The sequence below is a fragment of the Nomia melanderi genome, chromosome 10 (genome assembly GCF_051020985.1).
Source record: "Nomia melanderi isolate GNS246 chromosome 10, iyNomMela1, whole genome shotgun sequence".
In the NCBI taxonomy this organism is placed as follows: domain Eukaryota; kingdom Metazoa; phylum Arthropoda; class Insecta; order Hymenoptera; family Halictidae; genus Nomia; species Nomia melanderi.
Window position 1 is genome coordinate 16,656,167 of NC_135008.1, and position 26,850 is coordinate 16,683,016.

Here is a 26,850-nt window from a genome sequence, read left to right on the forward strand (position 1 = left end):
TTTACAACGGAACCCTAGCTTAAATATAAATTTGCTGAACTACGAATACTGACCGACAGACAAAGATTTGCTTGATGCTGGTGTGCTTGACGACGCGATTCGCTCTGTAGCTGCCACGCGCGTATATAAAGATCGCCGCGATATATGAGTCCACCCCGTTTCGCTCGTAGCATCAGGTGCCATCTGAAAAATGAGCAAACAATTTCCATTTAGCGTCAAAAATATACCAGGCAACTGATAGATTCAATATTATATCCGCGTTTCCGATAACAAACGATCGGTAATCCGCCGACAATGGAGCTTCGAAATGAAACAGCGATATCTCGTCCGGGATGATATTTTTCTCCGGTGAAAATATCACCGTCGTATTCCGCTATCGGTAGCAAGAAAGGAAACACGTGTTTAACGTAGGTGCGAAATAAATTGCCAGACAGTCGTGCGAGTCATGCTCGCATTCATCGTGATGGAGTTTCTGGCAGCGTCGCTCTCGAGTACTATTTTACCTCGTTCCCTCTCTCCCTCACTGCATTCATCTTCCTTCTCTTTTCTTGATAAAATAAATTTGGAAATGACACCCTTTTCACGCGTCACTTCTGTGCGCGGTTCATTATTCGCGCTTCTCTTTTCGCGGCCGAACGGTCTGTTTACGAGGCGGAAAAGAGGGTGAATATCAGGAGTCAGTGGTCGAGTCCTACGGAGGATCCTTTACCACGTCACGGTTTACTCGCAACACTCACCGGAGTACGGTGTGCATCGCGTAATTCAATATTTGAAATTACTCAAATCTAGCAGAATTTGTTTAGTGTAACAAAACTATCCATGCAGCGTTTGCTTTGTTCATAAATGTAGGATTCCAGGTTGATAAAGGTGAGATAAAGTTAACGTCTTAACCAGTTAACTGCGTTCGACGAGTATACATATCATCTTAAAACACAAAATGGTATTAATTTTTTCAAAGATTAAATTATTTTTTTCTGGCAAATGTGTAATTCTTCTTCGTTCTGCTGTAGTTTTTCGTTAGTATGTATCATAGATGAATTTTCCCTGCGTTTAACGGATATGTATACTTTTTATGCTTTATTTTTATTGCGCACACAATGAAAGATTTTTCAAACTAAATTCCACAGTTAACTGGTTAACCAACTGCGAATATACTTACAAAAATTAAACAACACAATGAGACTTTTGTATTTAGCGAACGCAACTCAACAACTGTTCGTCTTTTTTTCCTAACCTACGGTCGTCGTATTACAAGGGCCCACTCGTATGTGCGAAAAAGAACGTGCGCTCTTGACAGGGCCGTATCAAACTTCACTCTCTACATAAATACGAGAATTATGTGACATGCGTATATTACGAAATATGGTGCAACTTCTTGCATATATAATGCAATGTAAAATAAATTATTATTAGAACTGTTTAGCAGGTATGAAATTTTGCGTTATTATCGGTGTTAACAAATTTACGTAATTTAGCGTATAAATAGAGTGCATAAAGATATGAATAAATTATAAATTGTCACGATTTCTGTTTAACACTAAACGTACTGCGACCTGTTAAATGACCGGTTTTAAAAAAATAATTTAATAATCTGAATTTTCCTTTATACATTTAACTTTATGTTAATTCTTACATCGCCTGATTAATCAATTTTCTAATTTTTGTTATGCCTTTTATTTTCGTTTCCACTAAGAAAAATCTACTCCTTGACATGTTTACCTTTATTTTATAATCAGTTATTTGACTGGTTATGGTAGGAATAGTTATGTATAATTCTTACTAGATAATATTTTATCAGCTGCTGGTACGTTTAGTGTTAAAAAAATGAAAGTTAGAAATGAGATGTTCTGTTATGCGAACAACATAATATGTTACATAGTAGGTTAACATTGTCTACATAATAGGTTCTATATTGGTCTATTAAACACAACTATTTGTAAGGACTCGTAGAAAAGCAAAGTAAAAATTTGATAGTAGACGTTCGCAGGTGCCAGAATTCCATTCGTTCAATAAGGTATTCAATAGAGGCATTCACTAAGTATCAAATTGTGGCATTACAATTCCAAATAGTTTAAACTACCGGGTAATATACACCAAAAACTATGAAAGTCCTTGTCGAGCCTACGTTTTGTCAATAGAGAGAGAAATAGTGTGGTTATTCATTACAATAACACACATTGCCTTAGCGCAATGCGCACTATGCATGTATCTCTTCTTTCTTTTACTTTTTCTCGATTTTGTTGTCTTTTTACACTTTATTTTATTTTATTAATATTCTTTTGTTATTATTATTGGGCCGAGAACACCAACACATGCGGTGTTTCCGGACTCGGCTATGAAGTCCGAGATGTTCATTTATTTAGCCATTTAACTACCTATGTACTTATTTAATTATTTATGTATTTCTTTATTTCTTTATTTCTTTAGTTCTTTCTTTATTTATCTATTTATTTAATTAATTATTTATTTATCTACTTATTTATTTATTTGTGTATTTATCTATTTATGTATTTGTCTATTTATTCATTTTTCCTTATTTATCTATTTATTATTTAATTATTCGACGGTATATTATTTATCTCATAGACACACTCTATCTAGTCATGTCTATGTATTTATTTATTTATTCATTACAAACAATTGAACAGAATAAAGGTCATTGGCCATTTAATAGCTTGACATTGAACCATCATCAATATATGAGCCGTTCATTTGCCAAATTGATTAAGTCCACAAAACAAAAACTAGAAAAAGCTTTGAAGGAAGTCGTATGACTCTGTTAGAGTCTCAATTGTTAGATGAATTATAAGATAATAACAAAACTAGTGTTATTATTATACAACACAATCGATAAAAACGACAAAACACTATTTCCTCTAGCTCGATTTGTGTTGATCGTATTAAACTATGAACTTTAATCGCTATGGCATTTGACATAAATTTGATATTCCGTACTCTATACAGATTTATCATTTCGTGGCGTTAAAACAGTGATTAAGCAACTTCAGTTCAGATGCAAAAATGTAAGCATAAATCAAATACCTTAACACTAAAATTTATAAAGGTTCAAACAGTAGACTCACAGGCCTCATCGTTTTGAGCGACTGATACTTCACTTTGCTGCATTTTATGTCCTTTGTGTTTTTCGTTGCGTGATTCGACCAATAACAAATATGTGTCAGTACCGAGTATTATTAGTGGACGCTTCACCCTTGCCTCTGTGCACTTTCAGTTTGTAGGTTGTAGGCACAGAATAGAAAGTGAGCACAGCATAGAAATTCTCACGTCGTGACACCGAATGACGAATCAAATACGCGTGGCACGCTTCGACTTCTGTGAGAAGAAGTAAAAGGGGATCAGGTCGAGATTAGCGTGGCAAACATTTCGGTGTCGGGGAAAGCAGAAATATGAGCGAGTGATAGTATAAACGACAGTCGTGTGCCACGGGAGCAGTGTATTCGATTACGCGACCTGGAAACGGGGCGTACTTGTCGCCTGGAATCTAGCGTAACTGTTCTCAGATGAATGTAACGGCTTTGGTAATGATCTGAGATTATATTAGCTGACTGAATGATGAAGGCACCGGTGGGGTTTGCCACCGTATTTGCCGGCCTAGAAAGAAAAAGGTAGAGAAAACAGAAAGAAAAGACCTTCAATCTTTTAATCTATGATTTCCTTTATAAAGGCGCTGGCTACAACTGCTTTCTCATTGTAAACTTCAAATAAATTCGGATGATTGACAATTAAAATACGTTAACTGTATATTTGTTGCTGTATTGCAATTCTTGAATACGTGGCAATCTTAGTTGCTAAGAATAAATACACGGTGAGTCGGAAATCGCATTACAACCGGGAAGGGGGTGATTCTACGTGAAAAAATAAGATAAAAATTTGGTACAACATTTCTTCATACGACATTTCGTTTTCGAGAAAATCGATTTTGAAGTTTGAACAATTGAATATGATTTGATGGTCGTTATTCTGACCGATTATCTTTGTAGGAGCTGGTGTTGATAAACATTGACAGTGATATGATTGAAATAAACGCATAGAGGGCGCAAAAATAATAAAAAAGATTTATATGAACGTTTGTCCTATTTAGCCTCGTTTGAAAGTTATAACTATTTTTGTGTTTATGGAGTTTGCGAAGTGAGTCCCGCATGTTTTTGTACACTATGTAAGTATATTCTACAGATATTAACCCCTTCGTCTCAAATGGTACACGTAGATACCACGAACATTTTAAATTGCCGAAAAGCTAGTAAACGCTTTAAAGATAAAGGAAAATTGTATTACATGCGAATCTTTGCTTATACCTGACAGTTTAAGTGCTAATTATTATTATTATTATTAGTGCCCATTTTATTCTTTTTACTGAAAAGCTTCAATTTCACCCAAAGCAGCTGTTCTTGGTCCTCTAAAAAATACATATGCAGGGACGAAAAGGTTAAAGTTTGTAATTTGCCTATAATTTCTCTGTAATTCGGCTATAAATATTGTGATGGCACCTTCCTATAGTCTGCCAATAGCAGACTACGAAACCTTACTTGAGACCAATTTGTATGTATGCATTCTATAAACCTCCAACAGTCGCCTCCGCGTCTAAGGCACCGATCTACCAAAAAGCTTTTCTGACGAGTCCACTGGTAGGTCCCGAACGAAATGTTCCCTCCCTCACCCCTGTTCTTTTCAAATTCTTTCCTCCCTCAACCAACCATTACACGCCACTTAAACATATTAACACTTTGTTAACCGGCAATTTTACGCAGAAGCGATCCCATGCCGCTGGTTATTATTCCGCAATTAAATATGAAAGTGAAACAATCTAAATAAACTTCAATATTCTTTATTTATACATAATGAACTGAAATGAAACTTTGGACATATCTTTTAGATAACTTCGAATATTTCGCGTTTGCAATATTCTATATTATCCCGCGTTTCCAAAATTGTAATAGCTAATGCAAGTGCAAACATGAGTTAACTCGGAACTGGTCAACAATGTGTTAAATTATATTTGTTCAGGTACACTGAGTTCCATCTTATTTGAAGGTTAAGGGGTTAAGTGGAATAAAGAAGTGCAAATCTGCGGGACCAGCTGCCAGGAATCGAAGAAACATAAACGGAAGTGGTTGTTATAGAGAGGCATTAACACGATAGTAGTTAGCAGGGAACAAACAGCATTCTGATAAAGATGGAGCGGAAGGCGAACGAATGGAAAGGTATGGCAAAGAATAAACAGGGAGAAGCGGAACGCAGCTTTTTATTTTCCGAAAAAGCCGACGCGGAAGCATTCACTAGAGCATGGAATCTTCTATCCTAGAGGAAATTCCAAGGCTGATGGAAATTATCGCAGCCCTCCGCCATCCGGAAGCCCTGCGCAAATATTCGTGAGATGCGTTTAGCAAGACGTTCCGAGAAATTTTCCCTGAGGCGAAGGCGAATTTTAAAACGTTCCCTCTTCTCGGCGCGTTCCCGAATCGTATTGCTTCGGAATTATTCCGAGTGTTTTCCATAGCGCGTTCGTACCACGGAGATTGTAAAGACGCGTACAGGAATGTATAATGTAAGATAATTGTTTGCGCAGAAACGCAAGCGAGCAATTTCAGCTTGCCTGATAGTCAGTTTGCGTGGAAATCAATTTTAAAATTTTGAACTTTACATTTCGCTACCTTGAATTAAAGTATTTTCTTTTTATTCTGAGTGTTATATGCATGTATCAAACTTTGCACATATGTATAATGCACAATTGAAATTCCTACGTTAATAAAAAATTGGAAAAATGTGGAAACGAAGATTCATACACGATTAAAAAATAAGTGAAAAGTGGGATTTAAAAGTAGAAATTAATATTAAATAATTTTATGAGCTCGTAGATCCATACTTAGCCTTCTTCGTATCTATTCTTCTTCATTCGATCCTAATTCATATAAACATTTTGATTCCGTGTGACTAAATTGCATTACTCTTCGGTAATAAAGTTTAAATGCCTACTGTTCCTTGGACTGTGCTTACAACACGATAATTGTTTAATCAGTTTCCCGAGTCACTATAATTTCATCGTTACTTTGTCTGGATAAAAAAGAATGAATATCCTTTGTCTGTTTTCCCTTCTATTATTTCACCAAAATGATATACAAACTCAAAGTACGGTGCTTCAACGACATATAAAAGGCCACAACGTTTGACCGGAACAATTTACTAAAAAAAAGGAGGAAAGAAATTAAAACTTTTGTCATAAAGTCAACAATAACATCAAATCTGCCAGTTGAACAATCTCGTCGTTCACGAGCAAGACATCGAATTGTTTTGTCAGCCGATGCATACACCGGTATTTCACACGTTTCATTCTCTCCTGACAGCAAAATGGACGCCGTTCTCTGTGCCTCGTGCATTACCGACGCTTTCCCATTCTCTCTACCGAACGTTCAACCTTCCAACTGGAAATTAAACATTGTCGACTAACAGAGGGCGGAGGGAAGGAGAGAAAAGAGAAAAGAACGGTCCCTCGCACTCGGCTCAAACGTTAACGCAGAATAAACTTCGATCGAACGGTAGTCATAACGAAGTAGTAACGCGCAACCTAGCTCCCGTGATATCGGCCATTTGCTAGCGTACTGATAGACCGGATGAAACACCGTGCTCCATGAATTATAAAATCGCCATTTAGCGAACAAGATAAAGGCCGGTTCGGTTGCGGTGAAAGGTACGGCGAGAGAAAGGGGAATATATACGTATATGAGAGAGAGAGAGAATGAGAGAGCGAAAGGGGGGTATACACAGGGAGCTGGAGCGGGGGAGACAAAATAAAGGATTCAGGAGGCGAGAACAAAGAAAGAGAGATAAATGGTAAAAGAATACAAATAAAAGAAGGAAAGACAGAAATGGGAAATAGGGGAAGCAGAGATAGATCGAGACTGCGAGGGGATGAAGAAACGGAACGCGGAGTGTGAAGTGGGAAAAAGTGAGGAGTAATAAATTGTTTAATCCTACTGTAACTCTCGGTTTAATTGTGCGCTTAATCTTCTCCGACGGAAGAAGAAATCTGCGGTTTAATATTAATTAGAGATATTCAAAGAAATGAGAATGTGATTGGAACGAAAACGTTAGGAGGGTTGAATTTTATGACTCAAAAAGGCGGATGTTATTGCATTAAACAAGATTTGTTGAAAAATAGTCAAATAATCAAGGTAGTATAGTGTGTTGCCTAATATTGAAATATTGAAAATATTGAAAATATTGAAAACTACTCTCGACTGTTGGTTCTCCATTTTTATCTTTACTATATTACATGAAAATGATTATTCTATTGCTTTATTTTTGACTTGTTTATATTACCCCTAAGACATTTGCGATCGGCAAATTTTTCATTTTTCTAATACTCATTGCCTGTGAAAATGAAGAAAATGTTAAGCTAATTGCCGCGAGTTTCTAGCGTTAAAACAGGGTCAAAAATTCAAAAATTTGTTTTGAAACATTAGTCTTGTAACGATCTGTTGTTTGAAATGAAGAACTTTCCGTTAAAGAAGTCGCAAATGGAAAGGAGCAGAAGAATCAAATATTTTGGAAGTTATTATATTTAAAAAGACGCGATTCACGTGAATTTCGGTCGCGAACGTGTTAACATATAACATTGAATGAATGAAAACTTTAAATTCAGTTTGACGGATACTTCTCCAGTTGCAACTACGTTGAATTTCTACTGTCTAAACAATTTTATTCGATAAAAAAATTTGTATATTGCCATTCAATATACTCGTAACTGTTGACGATGTTCTTCTCGGGTTCCGAAAACTATGGCTTTCCAGAAATGTGTGATATTCCAAAAATCTCGCACGGGCAGGTGCACACGCGATTCCAGAGCCGACGAGTTGAAAATACAGAAACGGAGGTAGCGTCAGTAAATTCCCGATTTATCAGCTCGACGAGCGCTTAACGCAACGGTGACGACGTTATCGTTGTCTATGGAATCATCCCCCTGCGCAGTGGCTTCGCAGGGAATTTATATGTTCGAAAAACGAGGGGCATAAAGAGCTCCAACTAAAACCTTCACATTCCAATGAACTTCGATTTCATATCCCCCATTTGAATTACTAATTTCATCATTCATCACTGAAATTTTGCTTCCGATTATTTTGCAATATATTTCGTATTACATTATCGTAATTTCGTTCCCTTTTTCACTGTTTGCCGTGTATGTGATAATTACTGATCGTCTCGATATAACCATTCCACGCGCGGTTTTTCCAGGCTGTTTCGCAATTAATTAGTAATTATATCTCAAAACGAGAATTCACGTATTAATGGCAATGTAACGTGAATATTTAAATAACAAGAAATTCATTACCTTCAAATTAATTTTTTTAAGCAGAATCAGTGGTTTTAGGATTAAACGATTTTTCTGATTTAGAGGATAAAAAATTGAATGCTTTATATTTATCCAATTTTCATATTGCTAGTAATATAATTATTAAATGGTTCTATACAGTTTACAAAATTGTAAATATTATTATAGTTTGAACAATTCGTGCATTATTTACACTTTGATTTTAAACATTTTCCAGGTGCGTAAAATAATTTCAATTGAGTAAAGTTTATATGAACTTAGATAATTATCATATGGTGTACAGTATTGAACAGTGAAATATTTCTACGAAGCTGTTAGAAATATTTTAAAATTTTGTAAAGGTCATGGTTCAGAGAAGTAATAAGAGAAGTGTGGATCAAAGAAAACTACGAAACATGTTTTGAATTGGTATACAGTATAAGTTTTTATTTGTTCCGTCTATTTTTTTATCACGAGGAAAATACCCTTCTCTCTCAATTGTCTGTTTGAGAATAGTTCGTAAAACTTTAAAATGATTTCTAAATGATTTTCTTGAACCTTAGATATTTTTGCATATTCGACGATCTTTTTAAGAAATTATCAGATTCGATTGACTTATCCTTTTAACACTAAATGTACTTTGTCCAGTTAAACGACCGGTTAATTCTGCATTTTCATTCGTTTATTCAAATTTACATCAATCCTTAAATATATTGTTTAATTAATAAGTTTTTCATTTTTATCTTACACTTACCTTGTATATTTTATAACCGGTTATTTTACAATAAATTATCGATAGATTTTGTTTCAAACACATATTACGTATGTATTTGTCTCAGTGGTTATTAATAAAATTATATCAATATGAAATATGATTATGATGATTATTTCAAGATATAAATGATGGTACATTATATCCAAAAATAAAAAATCTAATTTATTTTTACTAACAATGATAATAACCATTTGTTAACTGAGCTTTCTACAAAAATTAAAAACATATATAAAGAAACAGCAGCTTGCTATACAAGAAGTTTTAAATATTCTTAACTGTATTGTTCCGTTAAATGTATTGTAATAAATTTCTATCGTTCGTGCATCATAACACTTCCAAGATAGCAATCCACGAAATTCTTTACAAACAGTTCGAATTTTTCAAAGTTTTCAAGCGTTAAAGTTTTCATCCCGTTAAACCAGCAATCATGCACGGCGTCGTACGAACAATCGTCTATTCGATTTACATTGCTCTTTTGACGCCGTGACATCATAGTTTACCTTGTTCCAGCGTCCGTTTTTTTTTAGGGAGAGGAAGCAGAAAATGGAATAATGTTTACAAAGAAAAATTCAGCTGCTATCCAATATTTTTGTCCGCGCCTCTGCGACCGGAGCGCTTTTACCGTCAAAAAGGGGGATGCGTTATGGCAGATGGCTGATGTCGATTTTTCAAAGCGAATGAAAACACATCGATTGGAAAGCACTAATGCCCGATAATTCTCTGTAGCTATGCCAAAACCATTCCCGTGCTTGCGAGCGTCGATAATGCGCCTGTACTTTCGGATCCCCTGTATATTATGTAATTTTATTCCTCCCCTCTGTTCCTCCACCGAACGCATTAGTTCGTCCCGAAAAACGGTTCTGATTGAAAGCGAACGCTTTTGATCGTGTATTTAAATAACATCGACTATAATAGACGATAATGCTTCCGGCCGCGCGACGCGACTATAAAACGCGTCGTCCGCCAATCGCGACGCGCACACCCACCCGCGATTGAAAATTATACCTCCCGGAATTGTTCCCGTGTGTTGCGTATCGGTTTGTTCCGCGAATATTCCGGTCGGAAATTAAATAACTCGATCGTTAATATACCGTATCACTGACGGGAAATCGTCCGCGAATTAAAATGTTTCAACGCGCCATTAATGCGGACATTTCCTAACTTCCGGCCGATATATTGCCCACTGGAAAAATTTTAACTGTCATTCAGTGGAAGATTAAACGTTCGACCGATGGAGATTTGAATAGAAAAAGAGCAATTAATTTGGTTACACGCATGGTATGATTCGAGAGTTTATTTTAATTCATGTAGAATTATGAAGTTAAATGAAAGGTGCCAGTGAAGTACCCACGAAAATAGAATCGTTATTTTTTTCTTTCGGGCGAAAATAAATTTTGACGTCAATACAGGGAAAGCTATCAATGATTTAAGAGGAATTATTTCAGCACTGTGCAATCAGTGAAAAATTCAAATTGGTCGATAGAATTGTAATGCGTTTGCATTAAAACAAACACATTACAATTCCAGTATTTTTAAATTTTCGAATTTTTTATTAAGTTTGCTTCAATAACATTTCCTCGTATATTTGAGCACAATAGAAAACACGCAAGTTGTATACTTTGAATTTTTACTTACTAATATATATTAAATTTGTTTAAAAGTTATTACATTTTTCCAATTATAGATTTCAAAAAAGATCGATGTGCCACACATACACCTAGATAAAATGAAATTGGTATAAAAAAAACATATTTACATATGAAAGCAGGGTTTTGATGAAATGTATTGCAGAATTACTGAATTGAACTCATAGAAGTATACGGTAATATTATTTTCTAGCTTATATTATTGTAAGTGAACGTTTGACAGGGAAGAATATATTTTCCAGCTTACAAGGAAACAGAAAAATGACATCAGATGATTTTTATAAAACTAGATAGAAAATACTTCTTACAAAAATACTGAAATATACTTTCTTACGTATGTTTTTCTGAAACTCTAAGCCAGGAATGAGAAAAATATTTGACAGAATATTTTAGGAACCTCTGAAGCTGAAAAAACATTGAAAAGGACAGAATTATGTCCTCTTTGTTACAGAATTCAGTTACGTGCAGATTGCAAGAATCTGCATTTATTTCAATACTACATGACAACTCAATTTTCTTAGTAATATTGCTAATAAACCTTCAATAAATTTTTCCATATACCTATATATAGAAATATATGTGTATATAGTAACTATTTTTTACATTGTAGAACACATTATTATTACTAAACTTCCATAAAATTTTTTGCAAGAATCCTGAATAATGCATAATTAAACAGGTAATAAACTTCAATCATGTTTGAAGTAATTATATTATGAAATGTCTTTGACGTTACGTTTTGAATCTTTGCAGCTTGAATATACAAAATATTCAACCAAATTCCTTCCTCATTTTCAATATTAAAGGATGTTCTCATCCCTTTCCTGTGAATAGTACCCAATAAAAACAAATATGTCAAATATCTTTCTTAAGGAATACTTCCTATCAAAGTTTAAGCAAAATAAGCTGACGTTGCTTTGGTGTATCTATTAATCCAACTAGTTAAATGACACCTGAAAGTACGTCATTTATTTAATGAATTTTTGGTGTTTCTTACAGATATGTACGTATATGTACACATATGTATTCCTGTAACCTCATACGCATTTGTACCGCGTAAATGCATACACTTATAAATCACACAATCCATTATCACAGTTTCTAGTAATTACATTTCACTGAAAACATAATACCTGAGTTTTCAGGGAAAACGCGGACAAAGTGACACGCGAATTTCTTTCGCAGCTGTTCACTGATTACCTGACACAGTTCTTGGATGATTTATGCGCCCGATGATTTGTATTATATACAACAGTGGGGGAGGGGGAGGAGGAGGGCGGGAGGAGGAGAAGGCTACTGGTTAAACGTTGGCCGGTTCTGCAGTTCTTCCGCTGAATAATTCATGCCACTGAATTATTCATAAGTCGAATGTACTGAAGGGATGAACAATGAAACGGTCGAAAATGCGGTGTAAGATTTGACAAATTTATCGCTTTATGGTTTATTTACAAGCGCGTTCGCGTGTGGCCCACCATAAGCAGAACCCACTTAAACGGCGAATCAATATTTCCCGGAATTGGACAGGTTTGCCGTGCACGGTCGCACGCAGAAATGAATAAACGCGGCGTTGCATGGTGTTTTATTATTATTACGTGGAGAGAGTGCTCCCGGCACTTGATGATGCCCGGCAATTTTTAAACCGTCGAAGTGAATTCCGTGCCGTGAACTTTTGTCTGCAGAGCTTAATACTACGGAGAAGAATTAGTCGTTAATAGACTTTATTAATCGAATTAGCGCTCAAGAGACCCGGATTTAAATTGTAATAAAGCTACCGGTTAAACGAAGTGGTAATTATTATCAATGGGAACGAGGGCGAGATTTCGTGTTGGACAGTTACCGTCCAGCAAGTTGAATATTCTTGTCAGTAATCCTTCTTAACGAACAGATTATACTTTTATGGAATAATTCAGTTTCGTATTGTTATTTTATGAATGGTACCAATGTTACTGTCGTTCCATTGTTCTCGAAGATATGGCTATAAAAGTACTGGTACTTTTGTGTGCTAAGTGTTATGATACACGTTTGTTTTAATCCTTAATATCATTTCATTTTAAACTTCTATTTCTGTGCATATTATGGTAATATGTCAAGAATCAGAGTTACTCTACTAATAATTCAATATTGCATATATCCTTTTTATACGTGTTTCCAATCAACTAAGTACCTACGTACCTTTCTTTTTTTCTCAAAACTAAGTACGATTATGTATTTAAGATTTCAACCACAATTTAAGAAATAGTCATGTTTAATTAAAGATAATGCATTCTCTAAAAGAAGATTAGCATTAATCGTATAATCAGTGCACTTTCTAATTCCTCAAAGAATATTTAATATTCCGATACAGAAGAATAAAGGCGCAATTATTTTTGTCTCATTTAAACATTAGTGGAAGTCGTTCGAATGGAAAAAGATCGGTGAACCCGTCTATATACTGCGCACGCATCGATTTTGATAATTTTAAATATGTTGTTCGAGACCTGACTTTGAACAACCTCTTTCTTTATATGTTGCTTACGGCAAGCTTTAGTTTCCGAGATATTCGTGGAAATCTTCTTCTACTATTACACTGAATTCTGCTCCCATGAGCTTGTCCATTGTAATTATGCAGTTGGATAGCCCTACGAAAATATAAGGGTGCGTAAAATTAGCGAGGACCGCACAGTGTTCAATCCAGTGGACAAAGTAAAAAATTCGAAATGCAAAATTTACTTGCACATTTTTTATCTTAAGATATTAATAATGAAATATAGTTTAAGATATTACCCACAATTTGGATTGGATATATCAATTTATCATTCAAATTTGAACCTGAAATTTACTAAAATAGTAGAGCATTTCTTTAAGCATATGTCATTAGCAGACCATTTGCTTTTTGCTTTGAATTTTATGGAATATATTTAGTACTATAAGACCTGCAAAATGGCATAAAAACATTTTTGCAATATTAACAATTTGATCTTTGTGATCTTGATTTTTTAACGATTTTTTAGAAAAACTTGTTGGAAATTTTTTATATTGCATTCATAGTCCATTTAAGGCTGATTAACTTTCATCGGAAACATTTATTAGTCAGATTATGAGAAGTGCTTAAAAAAACGCGGCGACAGTTATGTGGAGCACTGTATGCATATGTAATATAAAATTATGTACTTTTCATTTATGATACGTATCGGCCAAAACCGTCATGACGCATGTGTAAAATAAAATGTATTGGAATCTCTGTTGTTGTTTTGAAATACAGATTCTTGATCGAAGTAACTCCTTCATTGAGGAGGTTCAAATTATCTGATTAAATATTATCGATATTCCGTATCGCTTTTCATTTGTTTATTGGATCACTCATTTACATTTCTTTTGTTTGATTAACGATTTCAACATTCGTGCATTGTTCGAGTTAATTTAACAAAATATAGCTTTTTTATTACACACTTTGTTATGAAAATAAACAAACTATTGTGATATTACGAATTTTTATACATTATATTGCGTTTCGATTAAATGTTTTGAGAGCTAGCGGGAAAGATTTCTACAAACGGATAATGTATGACACAGATTTATTACACACGACTAAAGATACGAGTACTGACGGTTTTACAAAAATTAACGTGGTACGCAAATAACGTGAACAGAGATTGTCGAAAGGCTATTTGCGAAAATGCTTATCTTGAAGTGCGTAATAGCAAAGCGACGTGACGTATAAACTCTAACGGTGAAACTGCGTAAACCCAAAAAGCATTTTAAAGTGATTTCGGCTTTTATAATGATATTGGACAGAGGAATATGGAGCGTGAGTGGGGATTAGAGCAGTGAACTATATTCGGAAATTTCTGGAAGTTGAAGGAGAAGGTTGGAGTCGACCGTTGATTAGGGAGAGTGGATTGGGTTAACGAACTAGGTTAATGACCGATGACAGTTAGTAAATACGTTAGACGAGGAAATAGTATAGGTGAGAAGGATGGAGAGTAAGGTGTGACGACCGAGAGTGACAACAGAGGAGCGAATCGATGATACGCAAAAACAAGGATAGCGACACAACAACAAGAAAAGAAATTTAAAGTAATATAAAACGATTTAAAAATAGGAAAGCCTAACAATAAAGTTAATGCATTCTTATTGAACATTAGTAATCAGACTTCTCACTGAATTAGATGCTAATTCTGATCTAATATCATTCTCTAATTTTTAGAGAGTTCGATGAAACAAGATTAACATAATAACATTGTATTTGCGTTTATTATATATAAAGGGAACTTATATAATTCGAAAATTTCAACACTCAAAACTTTACAGATTTGTAGAAGATTTTAATAGTAGTGAAGAAACATTTTTCGTCGCTTTTTGGTTATTCAGGATGGAACAAGTATAAAAGTTTTAAAAGGAAACTTTTAAAAGTTAATGTACGTTTTCTTATTAATCCTGCTTGCATACCTTGGAAACCATGATAAATATAAAAATATTTAATAGCCCTTTTGCCTTCGCGAAGCTGTCAAAAACTTTTTAATATTATTTCTATTAGACAGTTTTAGATGTTCCCCCCTTTGTGACATTTGCAAAAATGGAAATATTTCAGTTCAGAAATGTGGTATTAATGGTATTTGAATATGTTTTATTTAAAAAAAACATAGGAATAAATAATTGAATAAAATATAAATAAACAGAAACGATATAACTCGCAGTGTACAGGTCTTTTCTCTTCTCAAGTCAACGCAACACTCTCCAAATCTCTCGCCATCCACACTTAAAAATCATTCTGGCCCCCACAAGCATTCTTCTTACTCACACTTCCAACAAATTCTCAAACACACCCCGCACTCATCATCCTCACTTACGCATCCTTCGGAAAAACCCACCAATCTTTGGACCTGGTCTCCATGAGTCCCATTCTCTTTTATGGCCCTTAGAACACTCGCTGTCCCACCGTCTTAAAACTACGATACTACAGAAAAATAAGTATAAGGACGTAAAATTATTGTTTTGTCCTTACATGCTACTTGACCCCGAATCATGGGCGGCCAGGTACTTAATTTAAATTTCGTGACCGACGGTCGGTCTCACGTAAAGCGTTTTTCAGAAATCACGTAAAAACTCGGAGCTGCTTGTTGCCCTAGCCCTATCGATTTACTGCCCTACTTAGAAAAAGAACTTTCGCAGTCCGTCACTTCTTAACCTCTTAACCATCGAGCTCGTGACACATACATGTAATATATTCATAAATTGAAAAATAATATTGAACCGTACTAATTTTTTTAAAGTCAGGAGTACGGATTAGTTTTTCGACAAAACGAAAAGCTTCGGCTACTAGCAATTGAATGGCAACAATTTTATGTTCATACGTGAATTGAAACAAGACTAATACTTGATTTGAAGTTTATAAATAACGTTGTTCGCCGAGAAAATTCAACAGTTAAGAGGATAACACATTTTCTGCAGGCGCCGTATTTTATGTTTATCAAGTAGCGGTCTAATCTAGACATTGCAAATCTTAAAGTGGTACAACAACCATGCAAGCTTAAAAATAAACATTTTTTTGAGTAATTATTAACCCTTATATTAACACAAAAATATTGCAACACTATAGTTTAAACAAACGGGAACATTTCAAAAGCTGAGATTGATTCTTTACATTCCTATGTTAACCGATTTGCAAAAAATCATTCACCATCTCACCTGGTGATGAGCTGCTGCACTCTTGACCACTGACCTCGCGACCTCAGGATCCTGACCGTTCCCAGGAGCGACGATCTGTGCGAGGGCGACAATTCCATGGCTTTTAGATAGTACTTCAGAGAGGGTAACCATTTGCCTGAAGAGACAAAGTAGAATCTGCCGTGAGTAGAAAGCCATGGCCATATCGCGAGGCTGTTTCGCGCCGGAGTTCCGACACTGTTTGGTTACTTTAAACTACTTTAACTCGTACTTTAGCCCCGCGCCGCGAAATGGGGACTCGAGGTTTATCCCTCTGAAGCAATTTAAACCGCTTTACCACTGTCACTTACCGTTTTGGTACAACCAGGAAGCATATTCCGCGAGATGGTCCGGACTTTGGGGTTGCAACCGGACAACGTGTCTGAGAAGAACACCGGCCGTTGGTCCAGTCGCCAGTCTCGCCAGAACTAGATACGCCGGTGTGTACGCCGGATCCAGCGACACACACTTTTGTAACATTCGTATGCACTCTTCTGTTCTGTTCGTTTTTCTGAAAATCAGAAAAGAGTTGTCTGCTGAGTATATGTAACCCCTAGAATATATTAGGGGAATACTCCGACGGAGAACAGACTTCGCTTGTCCTAAAAGCTAAATAATAAAGAAGGCAAGGGGGCACTTTCACTCGCGATGTTTGAGCCACCACAGTCTTCCACATATGGTCGTTATTGGCGCGCGACAATAACAAAGGACAGAAGCGAGGCTGAATGCGACGGAATGAGATGTAACGATGGAAAATAAAATTCATAATACCGTCAACATCGTTTCCTTGCTTACAGCCTCACATTTGTCGTTGAATCAATGTCGCAAACTTCGTGTGAATAAAGATAATGATCTATTAATGCTAAAATGTCCTCAAACACTGTCCTCATAAGCTACTTAAGTTTACTGGCAGATTGAATATTATTTAAAAAGGATATGTTCACATAAAGTGATGACGGAGCGTATCCCACATTGTATACTTTATGAATTTCGTAAAGAAAATAATGCTACCGTTGCAACAATCAATATTAATAGCGTTTAGTCCGAGGTCCTAAGTGTCCGAAAATGTCAACGAGGGTTCACAAAATTTTGAAACCACGACTTGCATCTGCAAGACGATGAGAGTTCAGGAAGTCCGTTTCTTTTTAAAGACGACGAATTGAAGGTTGTAGTTGAAAAAGATCCGAGATTGACAGTAGAGAGATTGCAGAAATGCTTGGTATATTGTGGTCTACAGTTCAAAAACATCTTTACAAAATTGGAAACGTGTAATGATGAGGAAAATGGGTTTCGCATGTCCTTAATGCAGAAAATCGAGCAACGAGAGTTGCTATATGCAATTTGTTACTCGGTAGACACAAGAACCTTTTTTGTATCGTTTAGTTACGGAGGACGATAAATGGGTTATGTATGATAGTCTAAAACGGAAACCACAATGATTTTCTCCAAGTGATACGCCGATATATTCTACAATTTCTGTATTATTTTAGGAGTAAATAGCCTGGAATGATCTTGAAACGTAACGGTTATGTAGGTCAACTTTATTATGAAATAGACTACACGTCTATCAAAATAAAAATATATTGTTGCATTTGAAAAAACAAACAAAAGTCACCTTGAAATTTCAGAAACACGTCCTCCACACAAGATTAGTAAACACCATTAAATATCCTCTCTCTCTCTCTTTTCCCGAAATTAAGTAAGTGCTACTTCAAACATCTTTTTCTGTAACGAATACTGTAAGATATACTTGTATAGTTTACCTCGAATTGGACACCTTATATTAAACTTCATTTATGAATTAACGATTAATTTACACCCTTTCAACATTTTGTTCTGAAATTCTTATAATATTCATCATTTAATATTTATCATTTTAAAGTAAATGTAATAACACGGACATTGGTGAATGGAAGAGGAATTACAAAAATTATCATAAATTGAGGGACTGATGGTAAGAACTACAGTTACTTTCTTACGATTGCCAGATGGGAAGAGAATGTTTTCATGATCAAGTATATTTTCAATGCAAGTTCCTATAGTCTGTTCAATGAAACAAAGGAGTAGGCATAAACAGAACATTCACGAACTAATCGCGGCAATTGGCAATTGGTTATCTCAGTCGCATCTAATTGCAAGTTAGCCATTTTATATACCAGGTGAGACGTTTGTGAGACATCTGAAATATTGTGGAGCTTTTTCAAAGTCGGGTTGTGAAACAAATGTGGAAAATATATTTTACTACAAGAATTGTGTAGAATATATCATTGAAGATGTATAATTAATAATTGAATTTCTAGAAGAACATTCAAATAACTAATAATGTGAACCGCTTGCACTACTTTTACAAGTCTCACTCATGATCTCAATTTCGGACTAAACATGGATATCATGAATGAGACTTGAGGTCAAAACACAAAGGAAATATCAACTATTGTAATTATGCCTCGGAATTAGCTCAATGGTAGGGCACAGAGTGAATAGACATATTCCGACTGTGTTTTATTTTCCCCTTCATTTCTCCGTGCCACGGGTTACCCTTTCCGTTTAATTTACTTAAAATTTAAAAAAACAATAAACGAGCAGTAATAACATCAGAACAGAATGGTTGCAGTAAAGTCCACTTTCATTTCAACAATGGAAACATATATTTGAAATGAACTAATTTCATCACGGCTGCGAATGAACCAATTTGTAACGGTTCCATGATTGGTCAGCATTCGTAGCTCGCGTAACAATGATTTCGCAGGAAACTTTTTCCATCAGGAAAAGTTGAAAAATGAATGGAAAATTTCCGTGCGAAAACGGTTCCAAAAATTCTGCAGAGGGACGGGCAGTACTCGTGCGCGCGTTTCACCCTTCTCGTCAATTAAACTTTAATTTATCAAGCAGGAGATGTTAATTAAACTTTAATTCTGATCACGCCGCCAGGATTAGCTTGCCACGGTAAATTTATCGCACAATATGCATTGCGGTTTACTCCCGATATATCATTAATAAAATGCAACGCGACGGAATTCGAAATCCTTCTGTGCAACTCTGTTTATACCGCGTTGACGTGGAACTCCATTAGATGCCTGGATATTCGCTGCGAACAGTAATCCTTGATTTCCGCGTTGTTCGATGTACATATGTCAACTTGTTCATTCTTTTTTTCACGACAATAGATGCATTGCTTTTTACAGGAAATTTTTAAAATAATATCAAAGCGAAATGCACGGAAAAATGGCATACATTATTTCGTGGAATTTAGAAACGAAGAATATCATCCTTGAAAGACAAATCTGACAGGTTCACACCTTTTATTTATTGGTCTATTCTTATATTAATTTAAGAGAGCATGGTTATTAATTTTTAGAATCTATTCTTTCAATTTTCGTGAATTCTGATTACAAATATTTTCCACTTTTTTCAAACATGAGTACAGAACTGTTACGTTTTCTCCAAGTTTCTTTTTCATATGTGAAAATATTAAATTCAAAGTAGAAGGTTTTTTAATTTGTGTTAGTGATAATGAATGCTATACATGTAAAATTAATTTGCTTTTCAATGTTAGAAAAAATATATACAAAAGTAGATGCTATAAATAACTGCAGCAGAAGATGCAGTTGGAGTCAGTTTCAATAATTACATTGATTTATAGGCAAATAAAACATCAAATTATTAAAAAATGTTGTAAGAATACTTCTAAGTGTTTAAGAAAGAATAATTTCAAGAACTCCAATTTTAGAGATCTGTGATTATATATTTATCTTTACAAACCTGTAAAGTTGACCGAGGTTATAATGAGCATTCACGTGTCCCGGTTGAGCGTTTATCGCTGCCAAAAAGTGTTGCTCCGCTTGGTCGCCCATCGTGAGTGTACCTAGGTTGTTATGCGCACTGGCGTACGTTGGCCATAGCCTGCAACAAATAAACACCGGTTGTGTGCAAAGTGATTAATGATGCAGGATACTAGCCGTATGATCGCGCAATTTATCACCAAGATTACATTGTTTCGTACTAACGTAATATATGTTGTAACGTTGATGGTCATATCGATATATCTCCTGCATCTCTCGTCAAGAAGAAACAATAAATCGAAGAATCACACTAGCAAAATGTTTTATTTATAAACATATAATTACTTTGAAAGTAATTTTCGATAATTAAAGGTTTATTACATCTAAACGGGGCGATAGATTACATCTATTAGAATCACATTCTGCACTGAATCTGAATATTACCTCAAATTTTGATTAAAATACAGACAATTAACTTTAGAAATTATTAGATTCACTTTTTAAACGTATGATGAACTATCGACGTTTATACAAAATAAGAGTTAACAAGAAACTTTATTGTTTTATTTCATTTATCTCCAGCCGCTATTGTTTTATAAAAAAGATTGGATAACTTTTGCAATTTAAGATAAATACTAGACTCCGTAGAAATAATGGCTTCTGCTGTAGTAAAAATACATTTCAATGCAACGTTTATTGTTATTGTTACTTAAAAGTGACGTATCAGCTGTACATAATTCTGTTGCATGCATGAGGTAGAAGGACAGTAGAATAGTCATAGTGAAGAATCTTAGCTTTTCAGATTCTGCTTCATTAACCCTTAGTACCATCGTGCAACACCCGCATAACGTAAATAGAAGGAGTCGGAAATGCCATTCAATGATTCTTACATGGAACATAAGTACTTAGACTATAATAATGTTCTACAAATTATTCCTAAGTAAAGAAATATAAATACAAATCCTTTAGTGCAGTGTGTCGCATTTGTTAATGCATTAAATATATCATTCTGTTAGAACCGCTGAAAGCAATGGATGAGTATTCTCTTCTTGCGTCTTAGTTATTTTATTTTATTTTTTAGAAAAATTTGTAATTACTACATATGTAATAGTAAATAATAGTAAAATTGAATAAAAATTGGTAATAGTTAAATATTATAACATATTTGCTAGACGGTACAACATTGATATTACATTCAAACTCTTGAATTTAAATAAAAAATCATTACATTAAGCATTTCTTATTTATTTTAATGGTAACATATGGCTGAAAACACATCGATAGAAATTACTCTAGGCAGAACAAAAAAATCATGATACTAAGAGTTAAAAACACTGTTCCGACTGTATAGGAGTTTTCATGAGTGTATATTTGTCGGACAACGTGTTAAACATTTGCTACGTAAGTCGATACAGAACGTCAAAATTTACGCGACATAATCGTGTACGTAACATCGGGCACAAGCACGATCCACCGATGCGTGCACCCCCGGCATTTACAGGGCGGCGTATCCGTCGTTGCAACGAGATAATTTGTGAATAGCATCCAAACACTATTTTCAGGTCGGGATATTGTTGCAGCCGAGTTAATTAACCCCATTGCGTGCGAATGCTCGCGCCCGTTGAAAGTACGGGATAGCTAACGAGCCGCGACTATCAACCAGGGTCAATAAGGGGTCAACCCCCGCTGCCACTGGTCGTCCGCCGACATGGTTTCCCAACGCGTCTCGTCGCGAACGAAATTACTAAAGTCACTTTCCGCGAAAAAGGAAAACCAACTGGCGCACTATGAATTCCGTGACTATGACAAACAATGACACCGAGTCGGTCATCGCGAGCTTCAAGTTTTTCTTTTAACACTGGAACTGTCGTACGAGTCAAAATGACTGGTTTCGACTTTTTTGTTCTGCATCTATTGATGTCTTAACCCTTTACACTCGAGAAGTGACTCTCAATCACCCTTTTATTTGATATAAAACAATTATAAAGTGTTACATATAATATTAAGTGTTATGTAATGCATCAGTATGTGAAATATTTATATAAAATAGCTGTGTTCCTTAATTTACGTATGTTTTCTCATTAGTTCGCTTCAAAAAGTATCATCTATGTCTGATCGGAAGATATCGAATGTTTCTAGTGAAAAGCTTCCGATTGCAAAGGGTTAAACGCGTTGAATATTCGAAATGATCTTGAAAATAAATAATTTCACTTGAATACTATAACGAATGTCTGAAGAACATAAAAATAATCTATTGTTACAATTTTTATAGGGATTACATATTAATCGTATTAAATGTTTGGTAGTTCTAGCGTTAACTCCTCCGCTACCGCTAGTCGCGGAAAAAAAGTGCTGCTCATAGTCGAGGCTTCTGATTTTCGAAAGTTTAAATAATATATGTATTTTTATACAGGTAGTATTAAAATATACTACGTAAACAACACGAATAATGAATATAATTTAATGAATAATTCGTTGTTACTTGCATTTGGAAGTATCTGCGAGGCAAATAAATAAAATTTCGGTAATTGTTTACATTAGTATTTTCGCACAAATTTCGATGGTCTTGAAATATGTTGTTGATATCGCTCAGAACAATTTTTAATCTTAGTTTTCTAAATATATAGATGTTTTACATTTTGTTAGGGCTTAACTTGAATTTTAGTTAAATTGGGATTAGGTTTGATTTGTTTTAACATTCGGTTACAAAATAAAAACTGCTATTTATAGTTATGAAATTTAAGAATACTGAGCAGCTGATCGCCTTACGGTGGCTAATCCAAATGCAACACACAAAGAACGGAATATAATATTCAACAGACAGGGTTAGTAAAAATTATGTTGACTTAAATGAAAAAAACATTTACTAAAGTAACATTCAATTCAATGAAAAAATAAAGAATCTGGTAAGATCTATTCCCAGAGAACTATGTACCAGGGCGTTAAATGTTACTTGTAGTCGTTTCCATGCATTTGTTGACAACAATAAGCAACAGGTTGAGACTTTACATTGAATAAGTTCAATAAACGTTTTCCCATTCAACTGTTAACATAGTTTTAACTAGCCCCGTATTTTTGCAATTACAAGAAATTGTTCAAAGTGATGTCCTTGACAACATATTTTATAGTCATTTAAGTTAGTGAGGAGATGAAACTTTTGAATAATTATCAAAATTTGTTGTGAATACCTCAGAAACTACAGCCGAGCGACAATAGCGTTGTAGACAAAAGTCGTTTAGAATCAAGCCACCAACAACATGCTTCAAGTATATTTAAGTTAGTTAGGAATTACTAATATAAAGAATTACTAAAGTTTCATCCATTAATATAAAAGAAAATTAAAATCGGATTTACGTCACGCATATGTAATGCTGGAATGTGAGAAGAAACTAGTATGTCGCATGTGTGTGATGGATAGAAGCTACTTTTAGTACACTATTTCACACTGCTTGTTGATAATGTCATTTTACTTAATGTATGCGTTGTGTCTGGCACATAAATATTGCAATACTGTTTTTGAGCAGCGTGTATATGTTTATTATCTATTTATTATAGATCTCTTATATTATATTAGATTATACTATTAATTACATACAATGATGTATACTGAAGTATCATACATGTGTACTCTATATGTATATAAATACTGCACTGTGCCTTTTTACATTATCTCCTTTTTTTTACAAACTACAACTGTGATATCTGCTCATTTTATATACGTATATAATATATATATATATATATATATATAAAGACACTAGATAAATCAGCTAATTCCTTTGGGCAAAGTAATTCGCGCTACCTCCCGACCGGAAATTAAAATTTGCGCAAGTTCTGTCGCGATATTCTTCCAATAGATGCCGGAAATAAGGATAATATTTGGGAAAATATATGCCATCTCCATGAGAATTTAACGGAGATTATTTAATTCCCGACTTAATGCATAACCGGGCTAATTTAGATAGTAACAGTGTTAGCGAAAATATATTACGCCAGAAACTTTGACCAACAAAATTTCCGAACTTCTGCCGGAAATTGTATACCCTGACAGTGATTCTTCGAAGCGGCACAATTTAAAGTAACATCGCGCGGGGATTAAAGATCCGCGTTATATTTCCGCGGGTATCCTGTGGGATTCTGTAAAATTGATTTTTCCACGGAGGCGAATTTTAGAAACTGTATTAAAGTTGTTCTCGGCGAGTATCTAGCACGTAAAAAGTAGTTTGTGGACGAAAGAGCGGTTTGACGTTTGTTGGGTAATCGTGCTGTTTTAACATCCTTGAACTATCGTTCAGTATATTTCATTCTATTTTCATTGTCTGAAATATGTTGTTGTTCGGATAATAAGACATATTTCTTAAGATAATTGTGTAATTCTACCGTTATCCGCGAATAGTGATTAGAGCTTCTTTATGTTGACAGGCATTAATAAGATACATAGGATAGTTAACTTTTTTTTCAAGTTGGATACTGCTTTCAGTGTCATAGATTCCTTAAAGAAGAATTTAATAATCTGAAACATTAAAGCTATTCAAGTGTTGGTTGATGGTTGCATAAATACATTTTTCCCCTTAATTTTTAGTATTACTGGAAAGTCACTGTATGTTCAATTTTTGATGGCTGAGCAACAGATTTGAAATGTTTTTAATGTAGGTTGTTCATCCAAAGAATAATTTATAGAAGAAATACTTTTCATAAAATTTTACTGGTAAAGGAATATTCGTGAAAATATTTAATTCGTAAAGTTAAGTAAAACACCCTTAATTATTTATCACTTATTACTTATGGGTGATCAGATATACATATAATACGTCAGCAGTGTCCTTTCATTCCGAGATATTTTTGTAAAAATATTTTTGTTTTTAAATTGGTACTGTCTGAATTCAGAAAATTGTACCTTCCGCAGCGTTTTCTCCACCGTTACCGAATATTTGGACAAGCTATAATGAAAAAGTTGATTGAATGTAAAAGATAAAATAACAATTTTTTGCAAATTTCGTTTGTTTCTTTCTTTTGTAAATTTTTCTGTTACATTGTACGTTATATGACGATTAATTTTTATGTACGCTGGAATTATTAACAGTAAAATTTCAAAAATATATTTACTTATAGCAAATAAGATGAATTATTTTTTTATCATAAAGCTACGTTAAAATGTTTAATTAAGCTCTAAATCTCTGATCAGTATGAAGTATCAAAATACATCAATTTCTTTCACCATTCTTCATTAACTTAAGATAGATAATAGGAGCAAACATTGTTTTAAAATTCTATTAAAGAGATATTAAGATAGTCTGAAACAATAACTCAAAATGAAGTTTGATTATTAATTGCAATATTACGATTTTTCTATGTATATATATACGTTCAAACTTTAGGTATTATATACAAGTTCACGCATTATGTATCATTTCCCTTCATTAAAAGTTCCAAGTTTTCCTTTTAAGTATGCTATTCAGAGTGTTTGAGCATTAGTGTATAAAAGTATATAACTTCAAAACTAACATCTAATTTCAACTCAGATGAATATAATGACACTTATTTACATTTGAAAGCTTGAGAATTAATAAAACAATTCCCATCGATAAAACTTTGAACTGATAAGGCAGTTGGGTACTGCTTGCACAAGTCAGTATCAGGTATAAAGCCTGTAACCTAATTGCATTATCAAGTGAAACTTTTGATAATAAAAACACTCTTTAAATGTTTAAAACGGAAACGTGACTTACTTCATTTAACTTCTGTACCCTCCATTTGTTCACTTCTGTTCGAAATTTTTGTCTGACACGATATTATAAGACAGGGGGTTAAAATGTTCGTTGGCGATGATGCATGATTATAAAGCAAACTCGCAGGACTCCGGAGGCCGGTCCAAAATGAGACCTGTTTAAATCACCGCCACGACTTCCAAGATTCAAACGATTTCCTCGCACACACTGGGGCTGTCATGAAACTTCTGCCCCGCGGTGTACGTCTAAATTGCTTCTAAGCATGAAACTCCGTGCTTAATAAAATGTCACTCGCACCCTTTCGGGCCGTTGCCGTGTACATAGTCAGCTACAACGTCTCGCTTCCAAACGGCGCAGACGAAATTTGCGTATTCCGAATCCGGCGTGCCTTTGGAGAACAGAGAGATTTACCGGGTAGATGTTTGTATTAAACCGTTTGTAATCCAAAGTCTACATTATGTCGGTTTAATCAACCGCGCTGTGAATGTATTACGCGAAACTCTCAAACGGCGCAAATCGCATCGATGAATGTAAACGAAACTGTTCAGGAGAACTGGAAATTAATGAAGATACATTTTAACATCTAGTTTATCTTGATAGATCATACACTTCCCTACGGTAGAATACCCTTTTGTGGGAGGTATTTGTCTATTTCCTATTAGCCGAGAAATGTTGAACTGAATCTCTGGTTAGCCCTCATCCGCCCCTTAATACATTATTGACCGGTTCCGAGTTAACTCGTGTTTGAACTTGCATTAGCTGTTTCAATTTTTGAAACGCAGGGTGATATAGAATATTGCAAAAGCAAAATATTCTAAATTATATAAAAGATATGTCCAAAGTTTCATTTCAATTCCTTATGCATAAATAAAGTATATTGAAGTTTATTTAGATGGTTTCACTTTCA

At 34.6% G+C, this 26,850-nt stretch overlaps 1 protein-coding gene across 2 annotated transcripts in view; it reads right to left on the reverse strand.

The window, feature by feature from the left end:
• Positions 1–26,850, reverse strand: part of LOC116428740 (protein O-mannosyl-transferase TMTC1) — a 467,272-nt gene that overhangs the window by 9,789 nt on the left and 430,633 nt on the right. For both annotated transcript variants that reach the window (XM_031980776.2, XM_031980774.2), the window contains exons 11-14: positions 20,195–20,335; positions 16,744–16,943; positions 16,415–16,550; positions 54–183 (exon numbers count right to left, since the gene is read on the reverse strand). In XM_031980776.2, the coding sequence (XP_031836636.1) occupies positions 54–183; positions 16,415–16,550; positions 16,744–16,943; positions 20,195–20,335 (607 nt within the window). The remainder of the gene's footprint in view (positions 1–53; positions 184–16,414; positions 16,551–16,743; positions 16,944–20,194; positions 20,336–26,850) is intronic.